Consider the following 27387-nt stretch of genomic DNA (forward strand, 5'->3'; position numbering starts at 1 on the left):
TCCGGCAGGGTCAGTCGGTCGAAAAGATGTAACAGCTATCCTAAATGAGTTTTTTCCTGGGATTTCCTCATTCCCACCAGGTAAATGCCGGGATGGTATCTAATTTACAGGACTCATGCCGCTTCTTTCCTATCCGTTCCTTATATCCTTCCCCGTACCGTGATTGTGTGCTCGCCGAGGATGTCATCCCTCCAACCTGACGTGTTTAAGGCCATAGATGCCGGTAATGGCCATGACTTGTATCAATCAATAAATAAATAAATATTGACTAGCGAGCGCTAGCAAGCGAAGTCGGGTTAGAACGCCGCAATGCACGTTATATTTGTCCATTCTAATTAATAGCAAATAGTAATTGCAAAATTTTCCATTCAGCACACGGCATTTCCAGTCTACTAAGTTCACAAATTACTCACATATCAATATCAATTATCTTTCCGCAACATGAACTCATTCCACCTATAATCATTGTGTTTTTACGTAGTTTTGGTCCCCCGTAATCCCACAGAACCCGAGAAATATATTACATACTTCTTTCGTAAATTTTGCAAATTCAAACTCATGAAATAGGACAGCACCATCGTTTTCTACATACAGTAAACAATATATAATTTTTACAAATTAGTAGTACAGTCCTCTTTCACACGCAGTCATTCATTTTAATCATAAATTACTGTTTTTATGTTTATGTATTCTACACCTGCATCCATTTATCCAGCGCCGTAACTTAGATTGTTTTCTTGGGAGGGGGGTAAGCATTTGGTGCTCCTAGAAGAAAGTTATTTCTCTAATCTTGGGCTCCCTCCTTCCATCTTTCTCTTACTCTTTATGGGCCCGGGTCGTTAGTTACACCTTTGATCTTGTTCCATACATGAAAAATGAATTAAGGGGGCAATATTGACAAATATCAAAGCCATATGAATAAACATTACTTCTAGGGCCCCTAATAGAAACTTTTTTATTGAAATGGGCCCACGACTCATTTTTGTTTTAATTACCTTTTATGTGTTGTTTTGTTTATGTATTATAGTGGACATATTCAATGCTTCATTTATAATTTCATGTTCGTATCGTATACGGAGTAAGAAAATTTTGTCTTAAAATGGGTCTCCTCGAGCGGAGGGGATCTTCCTTGGGGAAGCATTTGCCCTCTCCCTCCTCAAGTTACGGCCCTGTCACTTATCACATACTAGGCTGGTAACCAGCCCAAAAATCTAGGGGAAGCCCGGTAGAAGTTTGGGAGGGAGTCCCAATCCAAACGTATTATAGTTAATCATCATATTATAGCTCAGCGTACAATTTTTCGACTAGAAATTGGCGATTAGAAATTTAGAGCTGGCGACCAGTGTTCGGTAGGAATGGTTTCTGCCTGAACTCACAGGGCAGCGCATTTTCTGTTTCGTAAGAAAATAATTGTCACTGAGTGAGAGAAAACACGGAATGTGAAGTCTTTCTTCGTCAAACCAAAGGCCGTTTGGGGGGGAGGGACATCTCAATTTGTACGTGAATGATACTGGCGACCATTATTTTTGGATTGGCGAGTGCGTCTGACTTTGAAATTTTGCACCCTATTATAGTTCACTTGCAAGGGTACTGTAAAAATTTTAGGAGACCAGTACCGTAAAAATTTAGAGGGGCCCGCCCCCCTAGACCCCATGGATAAGGGCCTATCACATATTAATATGATGTAGACCTATCATTAATTTTTATGTCAATTGTATATTGTGGATCTCCAAATTTTTTGTGGCAACAAATCTTTCGCGGAGCCCGGTCTGTTACTCTAGTATAAAATTAATAAGTTGACACCAAATCAGTTGCAAACACTTCTCAACTTACTATCACATTTAGTGACGTCATATTGTGTGGTGCTCTGGTTTTGTCAACTTAAGATCTCCCTATGATTCCCTCTAGTGAACAGACAACTGACTAACACACATCTAGCCAAGGATGTTATAAAATAGAGGATCTGGTCATATGTGTCTTCATCGTATGAACTCAATGAAGCCGAAAAACAACTGAGCATCGTCTGAGCCGGCACGTCTGATTGGCTACTCTCGTTTCTTCCATAATTGTTGGCTCGAAACATTACAATCTTAGTGGCGCGTAGCGGGCAGAATAGGTGTGGCGAAACTGACGATTTTGTTGTGTGGGCAGATCCTCTATTTTATAACATCCTTGCATCTAGCGGACTAATTGTCTAGACTGGTTTTGTTTACATTTCCGCTCCAACTACGCAGGTCCTTTCTTTCAGTTGTATATACTAAACACAATGAATCTTGATCAGGGAATTTCATTGTTCCGGTTCCATATACTATGTCCGTTTACGACAGCTTTCTGTTACATATAGTTATATTGAATTGTCTATCCTTATGGTTGGTAGGTTAAGTTTGGGTTGCTTACTTTTACTCTTTCCAAGATATTCAGTTTTACCGTCGTTACTGTCTTTCTGTAATTTCGGCGACATTCAGTTTTGTCTTCGCTAGCTCCGTTCTCTATGGTTCATTATAGCTTAAATTTTGGTGGTTTCCATTTTGTTCATGCTCAGTCAGACAACATATGCTTGCATCGGATTTGTGCGAGAACCATATGGACCTTTATTTGTAACATTTTACAAGTATTTGTGTATTTCCCATCCATTTACAAGTATTGTCCATCTCGAACAAGTTATTTGTACTATATTCGTTAATAGTACTGGAATATGTACAAGTGATCTCAGAGAAAGGAATTTACGAGTCACTGTACGTTTGACTTTGTGACAATAGCGTTACAAGCAGGGGCGGATCCAGAGGGGGGCGATCGGGGCGATCGCCCCCCCCAGAAGAGGAAACTTTCTTATTTTATATATATAAATAAAATCCATCCCAAAGTTTGGAGCCCTTAAAAGTAGCAGTATGACAACCCACCGCCCCCCCCAGAAGTCGGTCCTGGATCCGTCCCTGGTTACAAGACTGCCACTTGATAAAATGGCCAACATATAATGACACCGGGAGCACCATACTATATTCATACTTCTATCATACGACTCTGCCACTGACGTGATATAGGGACTGCAGCGTAACTAAGGATGTATGGGACCCCGATAGTATGTCAAAAGGGCTCACCACATCTACCGTTTATGAAATCACGTAAAATTTACACAGCAACATAAAACATTTATTGACTCTGGATGTTACATTTAGTCAGTTATTACTTGCTCATATTATACAAAAAAATGATTATTATCCTCAGCTTGATTATGTTCTCATTGTTACTAAGCAATAAATTAAAATTTAACTCACTCTCAGGTGAAAATTATTGAATACAGCGAAAATGTCTCTTCGAACTGGTAGAATAGGTTTATGGATAGCATTTGAAACTCTTACCCCCTTAGAATACACATTAGAATATAACTGTAGTGTTAAAAATCTTTAACGCGCAGTGCCGTGTGGTGGAAAATCAGCGCCCGGGGCGAGAGTATACGACGGCGCCCCCGTATATATGAGAAGTCGAAATACCAGCCGCGCAGCGCCACCATGGTTGGCGAGAAGCGTAAGAAAATTTTCTAAAATTAACCCTGCTTTTCCTTGACTTTGAGCACTTTTTATTACTTTTCCCCTTCCATTGTATACATGTGCAAATGCATTTTCCTAACATGATTAACATTATAGGACCACTTCCAAAGCAGGAAGAGGATGTAGGCCCTAAGTACATACTAATTTGTACTCATATGTTGACAAAACTAAAATATCCCAACTAATTTTTCCTCTCTTTTTTCTTTTCTTTTCTTATTTCCTCCCGAATTTTGCGACCCCGTACTTCGGCGTTCGGGGCTGTCGCTCCGCTCGCCACCCTCCTCCCGGCTGGGCACGGCATTGCTAACGCACCTCCATTCAACACTGCCCTCACTCGCATGTCAAGAGAAAGACGAATTTGGACGGTATCGATAATGACCATCTCAACGACCACGAAAATTATGGATTGGACACTAATATGGGTTGTTTTTGATTATATTTATATGTTACTACTTAATTTTTCGCATAAATTGACTTCCCACTCCCCGTTAGAATGAGTATTTTAATATATTTAATATTATAAGATCTTTGGGAAGCCTAGAATTGATAATCATGTTAAGTATTATTTTAATTGGTTCAGTAATTATTGCAGTGATGCGGTCAGTGCAGAAATTCACGTTCGCTTTTACATTAGATGGTAAATTCTATTATTATTATTATTATTATTATTATTATTATTATTATTATTATTATTATTATTATTATTATTATTATTATTATTATTATTATTATTATTCTAGCCTCTGTACGAGGAATTCGCGGTAAGTTAAATGGTTTTTAAGCATTCAAGCTATACAGATGAGAAAGTAGAAGAAACCTATGAGCAAATAGAAGAAGTATTGATGAAAGTTCAAGACCAGGACAATTTAATAATCATGGGTGACTGGAACGCAGTAGTCGGCGAAGGCAAAGAGGAGAATGTAACTGGAAATTTCGGCCTAGGAGAAAGGAATGCGAGAGGTACACGATTAATTGAGTTCTGGAAAAGCCATAATCTGACTGTAACAAACAGTCTCTTCGAACAACCACTAAAGAAGATACACATGGACAAGACCAAGCCAGGCGCAGACGTTGACTCACAAGGGAACACCTTATATTGATTAGGGATGCGCATGAGACAAGATTTATGGCTGTCTCGACTCGAAAATGTGCTGTAAAAGTGATGTCTCGACTCGAAAAATATATATTTTTCTATTGGAAGAGCCGTGTCTCGACTCGAATTTTGTCAGGAAAATCCTGTCTCGACTCGTCTCGTGCGCATCCCTAATATTGATAGTAGCATTGCCCAATCAAACAATGTACAATCGATAGAGGAGTGAACAAAAGTGAGAAATCCAATTTTTTACGGGCCGACACCCAGAAACAGAGGAGATACAGAGGAAAGAAGGATATAGAATCATGTGAAAATAGAAATGCAAAAGATAGACTGACACAGAAAGAACTTCAAAATGATTAAAGTCATGAAAATGACATTTACACAACAGCATAGTAAACAAACGTTGTACCCACATATATGTTCAACATCATCGCAGTGTTGCCAATTGAGCACAAAATGAAGTTTTGTTAAATAACACGGAACACAAATTATAACATCTAGAAAATCTAATTATAAGTAGAACCTTACCTCTGAAGTCTTGATGTACAGTGTTGCCAACGTTTACGGACCAGTTGGTCATCCAAGGGCAAGGATCATTTCAGCTTATGTGCTGTGTTTTGGTACTATTCTGACATTTTCCTTTAGTAAAATACTTCGACACTGTGCTTCGTCCGTTATTTTTATACTTCAGTGATCATATTCTTGTTTGCGCTCTCATATTTTGGTTTCAACTGGTTCGAATCGTATAGTGTATGTACTCTTCTACATCCGAGATTCTGACACACACTCATAGTCAACGTCTTGCGAATAAAATCAGAAAAATAAACACACTGCTGAACAAGACTGCACTTATTTAATATAAAAACACATTTACACGTGACGTTTCGATCTTCTAGCCAAGATCCACATCAAGAGTGTACGTCTGATGAGGATCTTGGCTAGAAGATCGAAACGTCACGTGTAAATGTGTTTTTATATTAAATAAGTGCAGTCTTGTTCAGCAGTGTGTTTATTTTTCTTATCCGAGATTCATATAGGAATTCATGTAGGCCTGTCCTCAAACGTTGGCAACACTGTATCAAGACTTCACAGGATGGTTCTAGTCATAATTAGATTTGCTAGATGTTATAATTTGTGTTCCGTGCCATTTAACAGAACTTTATTTTGTGCTCAATTGGCAACACTACATTACATATGATTTATTAAGCATGTTTGTGGGTACAATATTTGCTTAGTATACTGTTGTGTAAATGTCATTTTCATTAGTTTAATCATCTTAAAGTTCTTTCTGTGTCAGTGTATCTTGCATTTTTGTCTTCACGTGATTCTAGATCCTTCTTTCCTCTGTATCTCCTGTGTTTCTGGGTGTCGGCCCGTAAAAATTTGAATTTCTCACTTTTCTTCACTCCTCTATCGATTACGCATTTTTTAATTGGGCAATGCTACTATCAATATAAGATGTTCCCTTGTCAGACTATAATTTGGTTTTGATGAAGAGCGGACTCCAACTAAAGAGGAAAAGAGTGGTAGCACCAAACAAAAGATGGAACACAATTAAGCTAAGAAAAGATGAAAACATGAAAAGGCAATTTGCAAATGCGACAGACAAAGAAACTCTACGGTAGCTTTAGCAGGTGATGACATCAACTCGAAATGGGAAGCCATGAAAGCAGGAATTACAAAAGCTGCCAACGAGCAGATAGGAAGAGAAACGAGAACCCAATACAAACCCTGGATAACAGCAGAAATATTGGAAATGATGGAGCAAAGAAGACAGTTCAAGATAACAAAGAAGAGAAATATAGAAGGTGCAGAAATCACATCAACAGAGAAGTAAAGAAGGCCAGAGAAAACTGGATAAACAACTTGTGCAAAGAAATTGAGGAAAATATAGTCAAAGGTAGTACAGAGCGGCATATAGAAAGGTTAGAAAACAGTTCGGTGACAAAAAGAAACGCACAGACATTATCATAGACAAGAACGGGGCAACGCTAATACAAGAGGAACAGATAACAAGAAGATGGAAGGAATATTGAAGAACTCTACAAAGAAGACAGAGTGATCGAAGAAGACGTCGATGAAAATGAATTAGGACCATCAATTTTACAGTGTGAATTTGACAATGCTCTGGAGAAAATGCAACATGGTAAAACTCCAGGAATAGATCAAATACCAACGGAAGTGATTAAGAATCTCGCAACAGCAACAAAGAAGAAACTATTTAGTCTTATTAAATACAGCGAAAGGAACTAAGAGTTAGATTTGATTATCGGTACTAAAATTAATAATCCAGCCGAAGGTTTTAAATGACCAGTTTTCATATAGAGCTTTGAGATCATTGATAATTATTACATTACTACATTTCGAATTAAGATAGCAGGGATAACTAAAACTATCGCCCCCGGGTGGGCTCGAACCACCAACCTTTCGGTTAACAGCCGAACGCGCTAGCCGATTGCGCCACGGAGGCCCACTATCACATTTTAATGCTGTTTTGCAATACTACAGCACCACAACACGGCGGAACTCTACTTTGAATACGCGATAGGATGGCGTGAAAAGGAAATCATCAACACGCTTTGATAAAGCTATAACTATTTATTTCTGAAAATTGTTGAACGTAATTCTACTTATTCACTTTTACTAAAGCGATAAATCCTCTTTCTCTTTTCTAAATTCCTTCTGCTATACCAAACTACTTTTCCTGATCATGTGAGAGATCACTTTCCTTTTGTCAATAAGCTTCTCATTAATTGAATTCAGTCAACAATATGAGCTTCATACACTTTGAGATCATTTTTCCATTTGTTATTCTATTGTATTATATATGTGAGTTGCACACTACGTATATCAAGTATGTGGGACATTTGTGCGTTGTTTATTTACTCTCTCTATGGGCAGTGTTTCTTTATGTAAGAGAATTTTATGTGCATTAAGCATGTGGGATGGTAGTAATAATACTTTTTCATCTCAACTTTGAATGTTTTTTAAAAATTTAAAACAACGTCAGCAGCACCTTCACGTGATTTCACCTTAACATTTTCTCTGGAACTACTAAATAGAGTACTAGTTTAAACACTGACCTTTCTGCTCAGATTATTCTAAACTAGATTTCCCAAACATATACATTTAAAGAGAAGCGTTATTCATGCTGAACTTGTCTTCAAATTACATTTAACCTCGTGATTTCTAACTAAGTGAGAAGCAAAATGAATTAGCAGAGCGTGGTTTCGATCCACGGACCTCTGGGTTATGAGCCAAGCACGCTTCCACTGCGCCACTCTGCTGCTATTTGACAACATACTGTTTGACTATTCAAATTCATTACTGTTTTTGTGTATTAGCAGATTGCAGTACATCTTGAGCAATATACCGTATAACACTAATAGTGACAACGTAGTAACTAAGTAAAACAGAGGGGCAGCAGCGTTTCTTGAGCGGTCTCTCTGTTCTATTTTCATTCTCTTCGCTCTTCATCATATTTCACTGATACCAATTAATAATGTCGTACAATAACTACACAGAATCGAAACTTGCTACGGATTTCATTTTAGTTATTTAAGTTGGAGAATCTCCGATTTGACGTCTGTATTTCTTACATAAGATGTATACTTTTCCTACTTTGTAATGTTCTAAGTTGTCCATGTCAATAATCACCAGATAAACTAATTCAATTACCAAATTGGCTACAATGATGTAAGCAAATAAACTCGTCAGGACTTGATTGGTATGTCTTTCGCTGTCGTACACACTCCGAAACACAAAGCGCCCTTTGCCGTCATAGTATGTGGTCATCTAGATACCTGGATAAAAGAGTTTCAACAGACAAGTCCAATTTACGCACGGCCCAGAGGGGCATATTTTTTAAAAATTGATAATAAAGTATGGTAAACGGATATGAGAGACTGTCTACGAACGTAAGGTGAATCTGTACTGATGGCAATGGTGATGCAGTACCACATAGCGACCACGTCAGACCTTCGCAACGCTGCTGTTTGTGTAAAACTATAATGGCTTATGTTTCATGGTGTGTTTATTAGGTTTGTGTTTCATTTACAAAGACATTGCTATAGAAAACAAATACGAGAGACGCAAAACATATTGGGCAAATAATAGGCTGGGCGGCAAGAGTGTTAGATACTGCCCTGCAGTTGGCCGTGATTTATCTATTTTTTCAGGTAAGTGTAATAGACGTTTCGCTATGGTTTTCACATGCAAAATTCTGGATAATCCAATCTCGTGTTTTAGTAACTTACACGAAATATATGTACAGGTCGCAAGAAGTCATGCATGTGTTCCCTACTTCCATGCTAGTGTGTGTGTGAACACACATGAACACTCTTACACTGTTTTTGTTGAGTATAAGCAAGTATTGATGTGTGTGCTTGTGGTGTAGTGGTTATCACATCCGCCTAACACTTGCATGACCCTTTTTATTATTTCCCTTAGTCCTCTACTCTGGCACATTGCAGCACATATACAAGGGATTTCTTTTCATACTAATGGATTAAAAGTTTGCAGTTACGCGGATGATGTGACGGTGTTCTTACGTGACCAAGAGGATCTTCATTCTGTAGAAGCATGCATTGAAGATTATGTGAATATGTCTGGCACACTGGTAAATCGTGCAAAGACTAAAATACTGCCACTTGTACAGAACTCTTTTATCACACAAATACGAACGGTCGACCAATTAAAAATCCTTGGGATAACCTTCACGCCTCTCCTTGCTGAAACCATACAGTTAAATTACAACCAGTTAGTTAATACTGTGCGACATGTTCTCCCACTTCACAGATCCCGTCAACTCAGTTTACGGTCCAGAGTGTATTTTCTGAATGTCTTCGCATTTTCCAAACTATGGTATCTAGCCCAGATCCTACCTATGCCCTCACACATTGCGAAACGTCTTACCAGTGTTGGAAATTGGTTTCTTTGGCACGGTCACGTCTTCAGAGTCAAATACCCATATACATGTCTACCCACCGGACATGGAGGTTTGGGTCTTGTTCATATTGAATGTAAAGCTACTGCTTTATTCAAGTTTCGATCATTAGAAAATATTCAACACAATGTAAATTGGGTCAGCCATGGTATCTTAGCTGATTGTATCGAACGTATAGGTAAAAACTTGCCTCTCCATATTAATTCAATCCCTTGTTGCTACTGGTATTTCAGAGACGTGGTTGCTGATTATATTTATATGAGTGCTGAACAACAAGCATCAATAACTTCAGTGAAGTGCTTTTATATATTGCTCCTCAACCAGCTGAACCTTGAGCCTCCTCGTATGGAACTGAAACATCCAAACAACAATTGGTCCCAGATTTGGGGCAATGTGTTTGCTCGTCACATTCCACGATCTGTTCAATCGACTTGGTACACTGTTGTCAATGAGCTTCTCCCCACGAATGCCAAAAAGCACCGTCTCAAATTTAGTGACACTACTAGTTGTGTCACATGTGGTAATGAAGATGATATTGTGCATCGCTTAATTCAATGTGGATCTGCAGCGACAATATGGCTCAAATTCCAAACAGCTGTCAGCAAAATCTGCCGTACAGTTCCTACTCTTACCACAGTTCGCATATTCGTTCTACCGGACTTTCACTTTTATCCAACCACTAAACTCAATTCAATTACCTGGTTAGCAGCTCATACGATTGAATACATACTACAATCCTCAAAACTACGCTTTGTAACAGATTATCAAGATTTCTTGTGCGCTCAATACAAACACTTTCCGTCCGCTAGAAAGAAAAAGCTATTTGCGAACTACCTGGACATTGTACTTTCTGAATATATTTGAAGTTCAAACATAGCATGGTAAAATTCTACTTCTCTCCATCAAATCACGATTTTAGCACTCTTGTAACCTATTTGTCGATATCTGTGTGACACATCTCTACTGTATAAATGCTGTAAATATTATTTGTAAATTCATCCTGTAATCATGTAATACTCCTGCTGTTATAGTATATTGTATTCCATATGTAATTACTCTGTAATCCTTAAAGAACAATAAAAAAGTGAAAAAAGACACTTCGGAAGGTCCCAGGTTCGATCCCTGGCGAACACAGTGATGTTTTATTTTATTACGTCCAGATTTACGAATATTTTTCTATCGTGGTCTGCACTTTGACAGTCAACCTTAATCTGCGTTCAAGGCAGTACCTATGCTGCGATTTCCTTATTTCACTACGACATTACATGTAATTATTAGGGGAATTGCGAATATTAAATAAAACTAAGGCTAGCAAATGTGAAGTAAGCATTTAGGGAGAAGAACATTATTTGCGAGTGGTTGTAGGAAATGTTAAGAAATAGTCATGAAATGATTGTGTGTAGATTATGATAGATGGGTCAGGAGAGTGGATAAAAGGCAAGCCATTTAAAAATCATAACAAACTTTAGAAATATGTGCGTAAATACGAATAAGAAATAAGAACATTGAATTTTACGTCCGGCGGTTATGTTCTTTAGGCCAATGGGGATAATGATTAAGGCAAACGAATGATTGTGGAAGAATTGGTAGAATGAGAGATTGGGTGGAACTGGAAGTATCTCAGTAAACCAACGGACACGATGTTGTCCACCACAAACTTACATGGTTGGGGATCGAACCATGGATAATCGCTCTACCATTGATCCATCGTGCCCCCTATCAATAAGAATTCAAGATAAGAACATGTTGGAAAAGGATTCAATGAGAAAGAGCTGGTAATTGCAGGGCTGAATACTTTCCCAACTCATGTGTTGGACGATGCTGTCGAATTAAATACAGCGAAAGGAACTAAGAGTTAGATTTGATTATCGGTACTAAAATTGATAATCCAGCCGAAAGTCTTAAATAACCAGTTTTCATATAGAGCTTTGAGATCATTGATGATTATTACATTACTAAATTTCGAATTAACATAGCAGGGATAAGTAAAACTATCGCCCTCGGGTGGGCTCGAACCACCAACCTTTCGGTTAACAGCCGAACGCGCTAGCCGATTGCGCCACGGAGGCCCACTATCACATTTTAATGCTGTTTTGCAATACTACAGCACCACAACACGGCGGAACTCTACTTTGAATACGCGATATGATAGCGTGAAAAGGAAATCATCAACACGCTTGATAAAGCTATAACTATTTATTTCTGAAAATTGTTGAATGTAATTCTACTTATTTACTTTTTCTAAAGCGACAAATCTTCTTTCTCTTTTCTAAATTCCTTCTGCTATACCAAACTACTTTTCCTGATCATCTGAGAGATCACTTTCCTTTTGTCAATAAGCTTCTCATTAATTGAATTCAGTCAACAATATGAGCTTCATACACTTTGAGATCATTTTTCCATTTGTTATTCTATTGTATTATATATGTGGGTTGCACACTACGTATATCAAATATGTGGGACATTTGTGCGTTGTTTATTTACTCTCTCTATGGGCAGTGTTTCTTTATGTAAAAGAATTTTATGCGCATTAAGCATGTGGGATGGTAGTAATAATACTTTTTCATCTCAACTTTGAATGTTTTTTAAAAATTTAAAACATAACGTCAACAGCACCTTTACGTGATTTCACGTTAACATTTTCTCTGGAACTACTAAATAGAGTACTAGTTTAAACACTGACCTTTCTGTTCAGATTATTCTAAACTAGATTTCCCAAACATATACATTTAAAGAGAAGCGTTATTCATGCTGAACTTGTCTTCAAATTACATTTAACTTCGTGATTTCTAACTAAGTGAGAAGCAAAATGAATTAGCAGAGCGTGGTTTCAATCCACGGACCTCTGTGTTGGACGATGCTGTCGAATTAATAAAATGTACATCTCAGGAAAAATACCGAAAGACTTCGAGAAAAGCATATTGGTACTTATCCCGAAGAGAAAAGGCGCATGGAAATGCGAAGAACACAGAACGTTAAGTTTGCTTCCCCATGTGTCAAAATATACTGTGTAAAATTATCGCACAACGAACATTGAAAATCGAAGAACGGTCATCAGAGGACCAATTTGGGTTCAGGAGAAAAAGAGGAACAAGGGAAGAAATACTGAGTGTACGGTTGATCATGGAACAGCACACGAGAATAAACAAACCAATTATGAAAGCATTTGTAGATATAGAAAGAGCTTTTGACAACGTAGATTGGAATATCATGTTCAGAGCGTTGAAGAATCTAAAAGTGGGTTACAGAGACAGAAGAATAATATACCAACTTTATTGGAATCAGATATCTATTATAGGAAGAGATCAGAAGAAAGCAAGAATAAGTAAAAGAGTGAGGCAAGGATTTGGACTTCCACCTCTCCTGTTCAACGTCTATATAGAAGAGGATATGAAAGATTTCTTTAATAAAAACGAGAAAGGTGTAAAAGTAAATGGTCAGGTATCCAGCACAATAAGGTTTGTCGATGACATAGCATTGATAACGGGGAACGAAAAGGACTTGCAGGAAGCACTTTCAAATTTGAACGACCAACTGGAAAAAACATGAAAATGCAGATAAATAAAAAGAAAACCAAAGTGATAAAGTATATAAGAGCAGGACAGGAATAGGTAAACGTATGGATAGATGGAGAGAAAATCGAAGACGTTAAGACGTTCCCGTATTTAGGAAGTCAAATATCCTCGGATGAAAAAAGTGAAAAAGACCTAAGTTCTAGAATAGCGCAGGCTAAACAAGCATTCAATTGGAAAAGAGGACTACTAACATCAAGAAATGTCGTTGGACGTTCGTAAACAATTTATTAAGACCCTGGTATGAAGCATGGCGCTTTACAGATCAGAGACGTGGACATTGAGAAAAGCTGAAATATCCAAGCTGGAAACATTTGAAATGTGGTGTTGGCGTAGAATGTTGCGCTGCGCATATCATGGACCGAAAGGAAAAGGAATGAAGACGTACTAAAGTAAGCTAATGAAGGACGACAGATCATGAAGATAATAGGAAAAAGAAGAAACAGCATGCTTGGTCATCTTATTCGACAGTCCGATTGTATCACTGTGCTGATAGAGAGAAAGGCAGAAGGAAAACCAGGAAGAGGAATACCAAGGATAGAATATCTAGATGCAATTACGAAGAAGAGGCCTTATAAAAGTATAAAACAGGTCTCCCAAGGGAGAGAAAAGTTTTAAAATTTCCATGTTTGCCCACCAACCTATGGTTGAGGTGAACAAGATGATGATCCTGAAAATATAGAAGACTACTGAAAATGCTATGCTATTTATTCCCTAGTGCTCATGTTCTCCCAAGCTTCTGATAGAATACTAGTTCTCACGATGCAAGCATCAAAGTTTCTGTACTTCCGGTTGATAATTATAATTATTGGTCATTTCCAGTCTGGGACTCTCTCATTTCCGATTTGAGGGATCTACGTCTGGCTTACTGTAGGTCAACTTTGAGGTGATTCCCCAATGTCTCGTACTTGGTGACACTCCCCGTGTGGCTTTGGCATCGGCCAATGGCACATAACATATATATTCTATACTAATTATAATGAGTGCACATTGTGGAGTTCGCGTTATATAACTCACTGAGAAAAGTCAGTAAATTTTCCAAATCTAATCTATAAATTAACACTAAAATATAATCACAATATTTTCCAAACAACATTTGATTTATATAAGATATTTATTTCTTTTCAATTTATTTATAATGTTTTCCATTATTGAAGGAAGAATTATATAATGACACCGTAATTTACGTACAAATTTCTTAATACAATAGTGGGTAAACCTAGATAGTCTTATTTCCATGGCGCAACTGATATATTCTGTTGATCTGCTTTTGGTGGCTGTTCTGGTTTTGGTTATTCCCACCCCTTTGATGATTGTCTTCGTACCTTTGGCAGTTCGTCTTCTTTGACATCCACGTGTTTACCTTCCGTTAGTCGTGAGTACACAGAAGTTGAATCAGGTTTCTAAAATGGAAAACAGAAATTCAGATTTCTAACTGCAACCTTTGATATAGTATGGTACCTGAAAGTGGCATAGTAAGTCAGAAGTATAACATCACAACACTATTTGCGATACCGAGAATGGAATTGTGACAATTAAAAGACAAATACTGATAGTAAAAGATAGTAATTTTATTGTTTGAATTGTCCCTTGTCCTTACCTAACCGCTCTCAACGTGGAAATTCGACCATTGCAATATAAATCATGACAATGGTTTGTTTATGTAATTTCTTGGTTTGGCATACCAACATCTTTTAGAATCCACGTTTATGAACTATGTACTTAAAGATTATGCCCCATTGGAACAGAAAAATGAAATGAAATCTTTGAGTATTACGTCCCACGGTTATGCCGGTTAGGCTAAAGGAGACGGTGATAATGAGAAACGAGGGAAATGGTGGAATGAAGAAAGTGGGAGGAAACGGGAGAACCCCGAGAAAACCCACGCACACGGTGTTTGTCCACCACAAAGTTCACTTGGCAGGGGCTGGGATCGAACCCGGGACCCCAAGTATCAGAGGTGAACGCTCTACCACTGAGCCACCGCGGCCCCATCCCATTGGAAAAGAGTTGCTAGTCGATAACAATAAAGAGAATTCAATGTACAGGGTTTTCTTGTTCATTATTCCGACTTCTACAACATTTTAATCAGAGGCGGATCTATAAGATAAAAACGGGTGGGAGTGGGGTCAGCCAGAACTATATCATGTGTTTACTATAAACTTTTGAAAAATATGCAAATAATAGCTTAAATTATTTTTGCCACTCAAAAAACTTTGGGCCTACACCCCCGACCCCGGACTAGATCAATCACTGATTTTAATCATATCAAAAATAAGGTAATTCAAACCTGAATAAATTGCCCTCATAGCTGGTCTAGTGGCTAGCATGAGTACGCAGTCCAGGATTCGATTCTCGTTGGGACAGCATCAGGGTTGGCAAAAACCATGGTTTTTATTAAAAAAACCAAATAAACCGGTTTTTTTGGTTTAAACCAGGTTTTTATGGTTTAAATAATTTGCTCTATATATTCGTATCATATATGGACAGAAATAAGTTTGTTTCGCCTTGATGTTATTATGCAACAACCGGGTTATGCTGGAAGGGGTCACATAAGCTTAAAGCGGAATAAAAACCGCTCGCTTCTCGAGTTACGTCCGAGAGAAATTGTACTCCATTTGAACTCGGAACCAGGACTAATTGGCTACAAATGCGATACGTCTGCCGACTCACTCACGAAGGAATCCTGATAAAAAAAAAATACGATGTACTGATCTTTACATGCTTCTTAATATAACTGTCAAGAGTCATTTCAGAAGGACAAAAAGATACAGTTGCACAAGTAAAACCATTACACAGAATTACATATGAACAATTTCAAAGTACTACGGAGTACAGAAGAACTAATTTAGTTCAAGTTAGTTAACAACGACTTTTATTGGTCCAAATTAAAGAAACACACCGACTTAATCTGCATATCAATAGAAAAATGAATAAAGATACGAATTATTTGAGTCCACTTTGGCTCGGACTCATTTATACATAAATAGATACCAAAGATACTTATTTCACTAAATGCCTCTCGTGGGGTCTGTATGACCCCCCCCCCCACACACAAAAAGTACGGCATTTTCGATGTATTTCATCAATAGTAAACATTGAAACGAAACAATATTTAGAATTTTTCTTCGATTGCAATTACATAACAATAATAACTACAAAAAATCACAAAAATAAACATTTATAAACTTATATAAAAAAGTTGCTTTTGTAGTATAATCTTTTTGAGTAATGAATGGGGAATTTAGGTCTGAATATAATACGAATAATATACGGGAGTGAAACGTGATAACCCACAAATGTGTGTTCATCAAGATTTTACAAACACTTACACTCTTACGAACATTTTTTTGTTTTTTGGTTTAAACCAGTTGGTTTTTTTTGAAAAAACGAGCTGGTTTAAACCTTGGTTTAAACCATGGTTTAAACCACCTTGGTTTAAACCAGCCAACCCTGGACAGCATTGAAGGTTTGGATTCTACGTTAAACTCTGTTGCTATTTGTCAAACAATGTAATTTTGTAATGGAAATCATGAGAATGAAGCCTCCATTCCAAATATTGTTTGGAACAACCGCTAGATGGAATTCATTGTCTAGGAGACCTGTACTTATAATGGTTACGAAGTCTCCACCAGTTATCGAAGGTAGCAATGACGTAATTTTTCCACTACTTACCTGTTTCCGCTACCTGAGTTCTCCGTGCAGTGATAAGCAATTAATAAAAAGGGTTAGATATAAAATAAAGAATTGACATGTTAGAAGTTTAATAAGTTTCGGAATATGTTGGAATTACATCTTCTTGGCAACAATTTTGGCCTAAAAGGAGACAGATATTGCAAATGAGTGTGGATTTTCTTCTGTTTTTGAAATGATTGGTGATATATGTGTTGTAACTATTTATTGAACGTGTGCACTTTTGTTGTGTTAATACGAAATGGCGGTTATGCTCCATAAGAGCCATTTGCATTTGTCACATGTTTGGTAAGTTTTGTGAGTGATTTTTATTAATGCTATTTCTTGCCGTTTAAACCTTATTTCAGTTTATTTATTGTAATGTGCAGCAGTATTTTGCATTGGTTTATCATTTACTGAAATTCTTGAGAACGTGCAAAACTTTAAAGGAACGAAAATCTTTGCTGCCATATGACAGTATTTGTTATTTGTTAAGCAGTTTTTCTAATATTTTTTGGTTTGGACGTTTCATATATTACTCCTGTCAAAGAATATTAAGAAAAAGATAGATTTGTACATTGAAAAAGATATTGTTAGTGGTCTTAAGAAAAGGCGTATGCTACTAGTACGTACTCTTTATTTACATGTTACTGTTACTTCTACTTATATTTTGTTACTTGTAGTTTTGGCCCTTTCTATTGGAAGTAACGTAGTTGTAGTGGGTACCGTAGTTGATCTGCCTGCTAGTTTTAAGGAGTTAACTTTTGTTTTGCGAACACCACAGTGTTGTCATGTACCCTATGACGGCGTTAACTTTCATTACTGTTAGGCCTAACTTTGCCCAACTCCTTTTATATTTTTGTTAACTCGGGAAATTAGATCTGCTAGTTGTGCAGGTTAACCGGGGCATGTTATATGTAATACTTACACGTAACAACTCTATGGGTCCATGGTTTTTTTTTTTTTTTTATAGCTTTGATGGTGAAAAGGGAAGCTAAACTTCAACAAATACGTACAGTAAATAAATACACAACCTGAGCATACTGTTTTGTCACACACCATACAAAGCAAATGACAAAAACCTTTCAAAATATAAAAAATCTTCAGTCGAAAGACGACTCTGTAAATGGTCCATTTGGGAAAGTTAAACGTGGCAGCAGTGTCCGCCAAAAAGGAGGACTGGGAATGAAATTTAACGTGAACATGAACCCCATAATATTAATTTTAAACGTAAACTCCTGTCCTTTTACATGTTCATAGAGCTAATCATCATAATAAAAAGGTGTAAAATCTGAAGATTTAGTAGGCCATCTACACGTCGAGTTTCCAAAGTACAATGGAACCGTTTGAAGCAATAAAACAGATACTGTTATTCACTTTCAGGTTATTTGACTTTAAAATGCCACTCTTCTTTTTCTACTGAGTTAAATAATGTCACTACTACATGCTATCGAACGTATAGTTGTAGCCACATTTCTGAATATGAACTCTAAGTTTTAGAGGTATATCAATATCAAGCTCGTCATTTTGAAAGATCGTCATCTTGGTCCTTTTTTTTTTTTTTTTTTTTTTTTTAAGAAAAAATAAAGAGAGACGGTCATTGCTTACCAAGATTGTATTAGAAATTTATTTTATGTATGTATTTATTTATTTTTGCATATTTATTTGGACGATATTGTTGAGAGATTTTTTAGAGAAGTACAGAATATTGTTAAGGTACTTTTAATGCTAAAAGCGATCAGCAGTGTGCTAACGAAATCCATATGAAGGGTAATGGAACAATAGGTTGAATGTATATTGTAGTAAGTGTATGGTCATAAACAGTGACGACGCCAGCTGTAAGTTCCTAGGGGGGCAAAGGAGGGGCAGATACATTTTCGGGGGGGGGGGGCGGCTATTTTCCACACCAAAAATGGCATTTATTATGTTTGACTTACTTTACATTGTGTATCTCGTTGTTGGTTTTACATTAGGTCTATATGATAAACTTATTTCAAGTAAAATTTGTAACTAACAAATAAGTAACGTCTGCACATGAAATATTTTTCAATGCAACTTTTGAAACCTAAATTGAATTACTTTCAAGTTTGCTACAAGTAACAAATTCGTCTAGTACTACATGCTACGTATATATATATAAAATTTACGAGGGGCTGCTGAAAATCTCGTAATCCAACCCAGAAGGAGTGTAGGTACTAGGGAGAAAGATGAAACTGTAGTTTTGAAAAACATGTTTTCAACTAATTTTCATATTAATAATGAAAACAAATTTTCATATTAATAATGAAATTCTTACTGCTTTCTCAGGCCTCTGAAGTGATTATGTACAGTGGTGAAGAAGTGATGGATTAGTTCAAACGTGGCGGTTTCTCAACAAATTATGCTTTACACCCAGGATGACTTTACATCCAGTAACTGTTCCCGAAATCATGGATGCAATTTGTGACATTATTCTTGAAATTTGCAGCATTTCAGCCAGTGTTAGATATAACCTGGGGCCGGGGTTCCTACGCCACCCCAGTTTTTGACTGACAAAAAGAATTTAAGCTATTATTTATACACTTTTTGAAGTGTATAGTAAACTCACGATATACTTCTTATAGTCTGAGATCTGGCGGCAACCCTCTTCCTCAGTTTTTACCGTCTTAGTAAAACTTGTGTCAGAGATTGTGGGCATTTCTTTGGAACACGTCGGTAGTATAATTCAGAATGGCTTGGGTATGCGCAAGTTCTTGACTCAATGGGTTCCCAAAAATCTGTCAGGAGAATAAAAGAGTGACGGCATTAAGAGAAGTCTTCTTCCAATTTGAATATAATGCTGATCATTTCGCTCACGAAAAGTAACCATGAACGAAATATGGTTGTACCACTATGATCCTGAAACGAAACAACAGTCAATGGAGTAGTAGCACTCATTTCTCCCTCGCCCCAAGAAGTTCAAGACACAGAAGTAGGTTGAAAAACTGTTTGCAACATTCTTCTGGGATAAGTATGGAGTCGTACTCATAGACTACCTCCGCAACGGTCAGATATCTAATTCAGAATCTCTACATTACTCACAAAACTGAAAGAACAATTCAAAGTTCAACACCGCAGAAAATGAAAAGAAAGGAATTGTGTTCCTTTAAGAGAATACACCTGTCCATCGAACCCCTGCGAACACAATTAGCATTGCATAATCTAGGATTTCAATGTCTAGATCATCATCCTCATTCCCCAAATTTAGCTCCGTTTAACTATTGAATGTATTTATTTCCCAAACTTAGATCTGATTGAACTTTAGATCTGATAATGGTAGTGTTACGAACAGTGGTGCGAGGAAGTCTCCAGATTTTTTTTTTAACTTCTGCAAAACTGGTTTACTGTATAAGGTAGTATATTGACTCTCGGGGGAAGTGTAGAAGAAGTAAAACTTCACCATTCCACGTGCACTCCTGGGTTGGGCTACGAATTTTTCAGCAGCTCCATGTACATTTCTAGTCAATATGGTAGACGTCATGTCAGTACTTTGAAACAAAATAAGTAAGGGAACACTAATGCATACCAAGTACTAACTAAAGATCAGCACTCTGACAATACATTTTTTTTTTTGGAGGGGGAGCTAAATAAATAATCATCCATACATTTATTATTATCATCAATTGCAGTAAGGGAAAACACAACTCTTTTTATCCCCTTCAAAAAATTAAGCCCTGGTAGTCGTAAATGAACCTGTTATAAGCCCATCCTCTGAATATTGAAAGCCGAGAATAATGTTTCAGGAAATAGAAGTATAGAAACTTTAAATAAAATAAAATATGAAACTGAAAATTTCAAAACTGGATAAATACAAACAAGTTATGTAATGGTTTTACCTTTCTTTTGTTTCCAACCGAAGTTGATCCAATGAGAAGAAAACAAGTCGACCAAATCTACTATTGTTCGCTAGGCACAGTAATTAAAATTCATAAGAAAGAACTGTAACTAAAATTTACAGGAAAAGACGCTAAATTAGAAAACAGAAATATGCGTGCATACCCAGACGCTCAAAGAAGAAAGCTTGAGGACTAATCTGCCTCATAGTAAATGCATAAATAGTACGATCTGACAATGAGATTCGTATGATACTGATATAAAATACTATATGTAGAATGTTTTATGATTGTAGGAGTCTGGGGGGGGGGCAGTCTGGATGGCAGTCAGGGGGGCAGGAGTAGCCACCAGGGGAGCGCTCGCCCCCTTGCCCCCCTCTGGCGTCGTCACTGGTCATAAAGACTGGGCTTTTAGAAGAGAAAATCTTGAATCCTGGTTAAACCTGTTGATATGCATTTCTTCACGAAACGTAATATAATCTCAGATTCTACTGTCTGAAATTGTTTTGAATGTCTCAAGAATGGATAAAAATGTGAAAAAAAAATAAAAAGAACTTTCTGGTAAAAATTAAAATATGTTTGATATATTACATGACCCTCTTTATATTTAAAAATATATATGTAGGTTCAAGATACCTACTTTCGAGCACGATGCGAAACGATGACACAACACTGAAAATAGGTAACCATATTCTGTGTTAAAATTTTAACTAAGTAAATAATATAACTGATAGGATAATTAGATATAGATCTCCTTTCCACTCAGTAATTGTATACAAAGGAAAGAAAAATAATAAATATGACATATAATATGGCTCAGATAGTCACAAAAGTTAAGAAGCCAGTGATGGCAGAAATATGCTTTAACAGTGAGTTAGAAATCATTAAGATTTAACATCAATAAGATGAAGGGATTTTATGTATCGAAATCAGATCGAGAACCCGACATTTGTTATTAATAAAAGCTATTTCAGTTTGACGTAAGGTCGAAGTACTGATATACAAAATTAAACGTATCTGTGAATACTGTAGTCAGGAAAACAAAATAATTTGTGCAGATGCTAATGCCAAATCTCCATCTTGGTATAGTGCAAGACTGGACAACAGGGACAGATATTGGATGATTTTATCAATGAACTACATTTCACTGGCGAATCTAGAAGGGGGCGTAGTGAGTACCCTCTCCTCCTACTCTTTTCGTGTTATTTCAGTGAGGCGAGATGACAACTGTATTTTCTTCTGTCGATATATTAGACCAATAATCTACTCTCAGTCTATTATCTATATATTAAAATGCTAGGTTTATATGTTTGTCTCCAAAGGAAAGTTTATATATTTGTCTCCAATCTTTTCGACAATGGGATCTCAAAAACCACAAGTGCTAGAAGCGTGCCGTCTTCGCTGGTCGATTCCATATTCTGTGTAGCTTGTCCAATTCTAATTGAATATTAAAAAAATGACCGTTATTACATTTTTAGGGGTATACTATAAGTGTTCAAATTTTAAAAAAGTAAAGCAACATATCCAATACCACATAGTTGTATACAGGGGTTGCATATCTCTCAGGCGTTTATTTCATGGCCAAATGATAATGAAAAACAAAGAATAAATATTTTTCCAGTCTAAGATGAATCTTTATTGTTTGGAGTGTTTTGGCCAATAAACACCATATATCACTGACATTATAATTAACTGTATTTGTAATGCATTTGCTTATTACGCACTACATGCAAAAAGAAAGAAAACATTGATCTTACATTAATTAGCCAACCGGAAGTATTCTCAAATCTTGCAAACGGTGCGAGATATTAAAAAAATAATCGGAAAAATCTCCCTTTTATAGTACCCTTTGCCGACTTTTATCAAGATTTCTTTCACTTGTGTCTGTAAAGGAATATGTACAGATGTTGTGAGGAATGACAAGGAGATTCATGCTCATGTGTGAATGGTGCGCTTTGTAGAGAGCGCTGGTTCAGCTAGTTAAAATAAAATTCCTAATATTCCGAACTGTTACTGATGGTAAACTTTTGCGTACTCTCAGATCTTTCCATTCTTTCGAGTAAATGAAGAGAGATAAACTTTTCGAGGCCAAAGGTGTAATTTGTGCAAAAAATGATAAAAATTGTTCGGGCCGTTTTTCTGTAATATATGCTCCATTATCACCGGCTCCAAATGGAATGGACATAAACCTTTCTAAACTGGCGAGACATTTTATAAAAAGGAATAAGAGGAAACACTTTCAATTTGAATTGTACAGAATGCAGAACGGAAGTTGTAATAGAGTAAGATATAAAAAATAAAAACTTGCAATTTTCTCCTGTAATCTCTTTTCAGAATTCCTGACACCGATCCTGTTTCAATAGGGACACACAGGACATGCTAACCAATTACTTATTCCAGTTCATAGCACGAACAAAAATTTCAAGTTCAAACATAGTGCAATCGTTTTAACTCTTTTGAGGTGTATTTTACACAATGGTGATTTTCACTTCACATCAGCATGGTCTCCTAATTTTTGATTAGCATTATGATTACTGGGGAGAAAGATGAGAAATCTATCACAAAATTATTGAGGATATTTTTGATAACTTGGGAACATTTTTTTTTTAAAATTCTGTTGCATGAGATTTTTCAGCTGTTTCTGTATGTTTTTTGCCCACTGAATCGAAATCTGAAATCCGTTTTCCTGTGCATGCCATAGTTCCATGCAATTTGAAACTTTCGTATTTTGTAGGGAAGGTCATCATTTATTTGTTTTTTAATTTGTATTCAGTTAAAGCTACTCTAACAACAGAACATATATTCACAATATTGATGTTTCTTCTATTCTGCGTTTCAGTTTATATAATTTCTTCTTCAGGCAGACAGAATTGTTTAAATCGGACGTATTTTGTTATGTATGTGGCTGCCACACACTTACCCACCAAAGGCGCAATATAATACCATTTGTTAGGTATGCCTACAAAACGTATTTTCAAGTTTCCCTTGGCGACCAAGACAAAAAATGGGCTCCTTATATTGTGTGTCATAATTATGAGGAAGTTGTGTGATTGGACAAAATGAAAGCGAAAGGGTTGCCTTTCGGCGTTCCCATGGTTCGGCGAGAACCGAAGGACTATCTAACTGACTTGTTATTTTTGCCTGGTCAGTACGAAGGATATTTATTTGGTCTAGGAATTAATTCGTGCGGTTGGTACGCACACATTGAAGCTGTAGTACAAACACAAAATACATAAATACCTTAAGAAAAATATTGTCCATCGCTAGCCACCACTTTCGCCCATCTGTCAGGCAATGTACGGATTCCGTGGCGAAAGAAGTCCTCATCCTTGGAAGCGATCCAGTCAGAGACCCATGTTTCGATATCTTCTGAAGAAGTAAACCGCTGTCCAATCAAATCGTTGTTCATGCAATCGAACAAGTAGTAGTCCGAAGGAGCAACGTCTGGTGAATACGGCGGGTGGGGTAAAACTTCCCATCCGACATTTTCTAAATAGGTTTTGACCGGTTTTGCGACATGTGGGCGAGCGTTATCATGTTGAACAGTAAGTTTATCATGTCTGTTCTCCCATTCTGGTCGTGTTCTGGCCAGAGCTTGCTTCAAACGCATTAATTGTCGTCGATAACGTTCTCCATTCATAGTTTCACCCGGTTGCAGCAGCTCATAGTACACCACACCTTTCATATCCCACCATATGCACAGCATAACCTTTGCACAGTGAATATCTCGTTTTGGTTGTGATGGACCTGGTTCACCTGGTTTCACCCAGGCCTTTTTTCGTTTAGGGTTCTCGTAATGGATCCACTTCTCATCACCCGTAATAATTCGATGCAGAAACCCCTTTCTGCTCTGTCGTTGAAGCAGCAATTCGCAAATGGTTTTTCGTCTTTCAACGTCTCTGTCTTTCAATTCATGTGAAACCCAATGTGACATCTTTTGAATCATTCTAATGGCTTTCAAGCGTTTGGAGACTGTTGTTTGATCAACGCCTAATGCTGCTGCAAGTTGTTCCTGCGTTTGACACGAATCCTGCTCGAGCAATGCTGTCAATTCTTCGTCTTGAAATTTTTTTGGCTGTCCAACTCGCTCTTGGTCTGCCAAGCCGAAATCATCACTTCTAAACCGTGCAAACCACTTCTGACACGTTCGCTCAGCTAGAGCATGGTCACCATACACTTCCACCAAAATACGATGACTTTCAGTCGCACTTTTCTGCATGTTAAAGTAATGCAGCAGGACACCCCGCAAAAACACTTTATCAGGCACAAATTGCGCCATGTTCACTTAACTACAAACTGGTGTTGTTGACGCTTTAATCCACTGCCGTATACTACGAACGATACGCGATGACAGGGGTTTACAACACATGTGTGGATACACGGAACTGTGGGACGCTCCGTTCGTTGCGCCATCTCTTGTCCACCCGCACAAATTAATTCCTAGACCAAATATAAGAAAAACTAACATTCTATTTTGCCTCAGCAATTCGATCGATCCTTCACTCGGGTGAACTCCCGGTTCCAGATTTTAATGGCTTAGGCATTTTCTCTTATAGTCCAACAGAATGGAGCTTATTTATTGATAGTTCGAAGCGCATTCTCAAGTGTGTTCTTTTGCACAAAGGTACCGCATACGAATCGGTTTCAATTGGTCACTCGGTGCGTTAGCTAGAAGAACATAATAATATTAATTTTGTGATTGAATTATTCAAGTACGAGAAGTATAACTGAATCATTTGTATTGATCTCAAAATGGTCAACTTTCTGCTCGGACAATAGAAAGGTTTCACGAAGTATCCGTGCTATCTATGTACGTAGGACAGCTGAGCTCGAGAACTGCTTTAGACACAAAAAGAATGGCCTGTCCTTTACACTCTGAAAGTAGGAATGCCAAACATTGTGAATGAACCAATTGTCAGTCGAGATAGGATCATTTCTCCACCCCGACTCCATGTCAAGCTTAGCTTGATGAAACAGTTCGTGAAGGCACTAAATACTGATAGTAACCGCCTTCAGTGTCTAATTTCTAAATTTTCTGCTTTGTCTTACGAGAAGATCAAAGCAGGTGTGTTTGATGGATCTCAAATTGTTTTTTTTTTTTTTTTTGGCGTGATGAGGAATTTGCAAAGAAGATGAACTGCAAGAGGAGACAGCATGGCTGTCTTTCGTGGAAGTTATAAAGAAATTTCTAGACAAAAATGTCGGATAACTATGACGTGCTGGTTAAGAGAATGTTATCGGCCTTTTGTGATCTTGGGTGCAACATGAGTATGAAGATTCATTTTCTACACACTCACCTTGATCAATTCCCTGAGAACCTTGGAGGTTGTAGCGATGAACAGGGAGAGCGTTTTCATCAAGACCTGGAGACGATTAGAGAGAGCGTTATCAAGTGCGATGGGACAAAATATGTTGGCAGATTACTGCTGGAGCATCGAACGAGAGTGACCCGTGGTTCCCCATAAGGGCAAGTTTTTGCCTCAATAGAAAGTGTTTGAACTATACCATGATTTCATACGAGTTTTTTGTATTACAGTGGTCTGAGTCTAGATAAATATGTTATTATCAGGAAAAATGATTTATTTTTTTCTATATTAGATGTAAGTGTGTGTGTGTAATTATCACAAACAAATACTTTCGTATGGGAATATGTCTAATCTGTAATGCATATTTATGATCTTCAAATGATCAATATCATCATTATTCTAATACAAGTAGTCCTTATGCAGACGAATGTGTCATTCTCACGTAAATGCCTTAAATTTACATTTGTACACTACTATATTGGGTTTGTACCTAACACCACTGAAATGTGCATATTTCCAATTTTTGATGCAGCTATATTCCTTAATTTCACAAGGGTTAATATAGACGTGGATTGTATTGAGACATATACATTGATTTCTGCGTAAATACTTATATTCACATTCATAGTGGGTGCATATGTAATGCCCGGAAACAAATGCGTTTATTTTCCATATTATATATATATATATATATATATATATATATATATATATATATATATATATATATATATATATTCATATTGTACTGTATTTACACTCATTTCTGAATATATAGATTGTCTTGCCAATGTGTTTGTTTTAGCCCTCTTTAGAGACCATATTACCAGATTTCTTAAAGTGCTTTGCTCCACAATACAAGTTTCAATTTTAAGAAGTACAAATATCATAAATTGACATTATAGTAAAAACACAAAACATTAAATTGCAAAGAAACTCGAGCTTACACACAAAAATGAAGTTCCTTATTAAAATCAGCACATTTAAATTAGGGTAAATAATTTGTTGGTATTAATGCAACAAAAATGTTGCTCCCAGTATAATTATTAGAGTGGCTATTTTGTCTCGATATACGTGAAGTTTCGAGGTTTAACACATGGTCCTCATTCCGTTACAGTCCTCGCAAAATATGCTGACTGTAGCGTAACGCAATATGTTTAAAAGAATTGTAGAGCTGAGTTTGTAAAAATAAAAAAAGCGAAAAAATGTGATAGTTACACGCAGAACATGCGTCGCTGACGTGATAATTTCGCAATATCAATACGTGACCTCGAGTATCACAAACTGAAACGTAAATTTTACGATACGTTGAACCGAGCGGAATGAGGCCAATGGTGTTCATGAGATCCGTTAATAGATCTCTATTAAATCACAACAGAATAAAAACTAAGATACTA

The 27387-nt window shown here is 37.0% G+C and overlaps 1 protein-coding gene, 1 long non-coding RNA gene and 3 other non-coding genes across 8 annotated transcripts in view; 1 reads left to right on the plus strand and 4 right to left on the minus strand.

Moving 5' to 3' along the window:
* Positions 1-7040: 7040 nt before the first annotated feature.
* TRNAN-GUU (transfer RNA asparagine (anticodon GUU)) lies at positions 7041-7114 on the minus strand. Its single transcript has one exon. It is a non-coding gene; the product is annotated as a tRNA-Asn (tRNA).
* A 745-nt stretch (positions 7115-7859) lies between these two features.
* On the minus strand, positions 7860-7931 carry TRNAM-CAU (transfer RNA methionine (anticodon CAU)). The gene has a single exon. It is a non-coding gene; the product is annotated as a tRNA-Met (tRNA).
* Positions 7932-11584: 3653 nt separating this feature from the next.
* TRNAN-GUU (transfer RNA asparagine (anticodon GUU)) lies at positions 11585-11658 on the minus strand. The gene has a single exon. It is a non-coding gene; the product is annotated as a tRNA-Asn (tRNA).
* A 2609-nt stretch (positions 11659-14267) lies between these two features.
* LOC145674791 (uncharacterized) overlaps positions 14268-27387 on the minus strand; it is a 146753-nt gene continuing 133633 nt past the window's right edge. For all 3 annotated transcript variants that reach the window (XM_081745006.1, XM_081745007.1, XM_081745005.1), the window contains one exon: positions 14268-14564. In XM_081745006.1, coding sequence (XP_081601132.1) covers positions 14454-14564 — 111 coding nt within the window. In that variant the 3' untranslated portion in view covers positions 14268-14453. The remainder of the gene's footprint in view (positions 14565-27387) is intronic.
* Positions 16807-27387, plus strand: part of LOC145674793 (uncharacterized) — a 60194-nt gene continuing 49613 nt past the window's right edge. For both annotated transcript variants that reach the window (XR_014129030.1, XR_014129029.1), the window contains exon 1: positions 16807-17142. This is a non-coding gene — a long non-coding RNA (uncharacterized LOC145674793). The remainder of the gene's footprint in view (positions 17143-27387) is intronic.

This window comes from Thermobia domestica, chromosome 18 (genome assembly GCF_964235325.1).
Source record: "Thermobia domestica chromosome 18, izTheDome1.hap1.1, whole genome shotgun sequence".
In the NCBI taxonomy this organism is placed as follows: Eukaryota; Metazoa; Arthropoda; class Insecta; order Zygentoma; family Lepismatidae; genus Thermobia; species Thermobia domestica.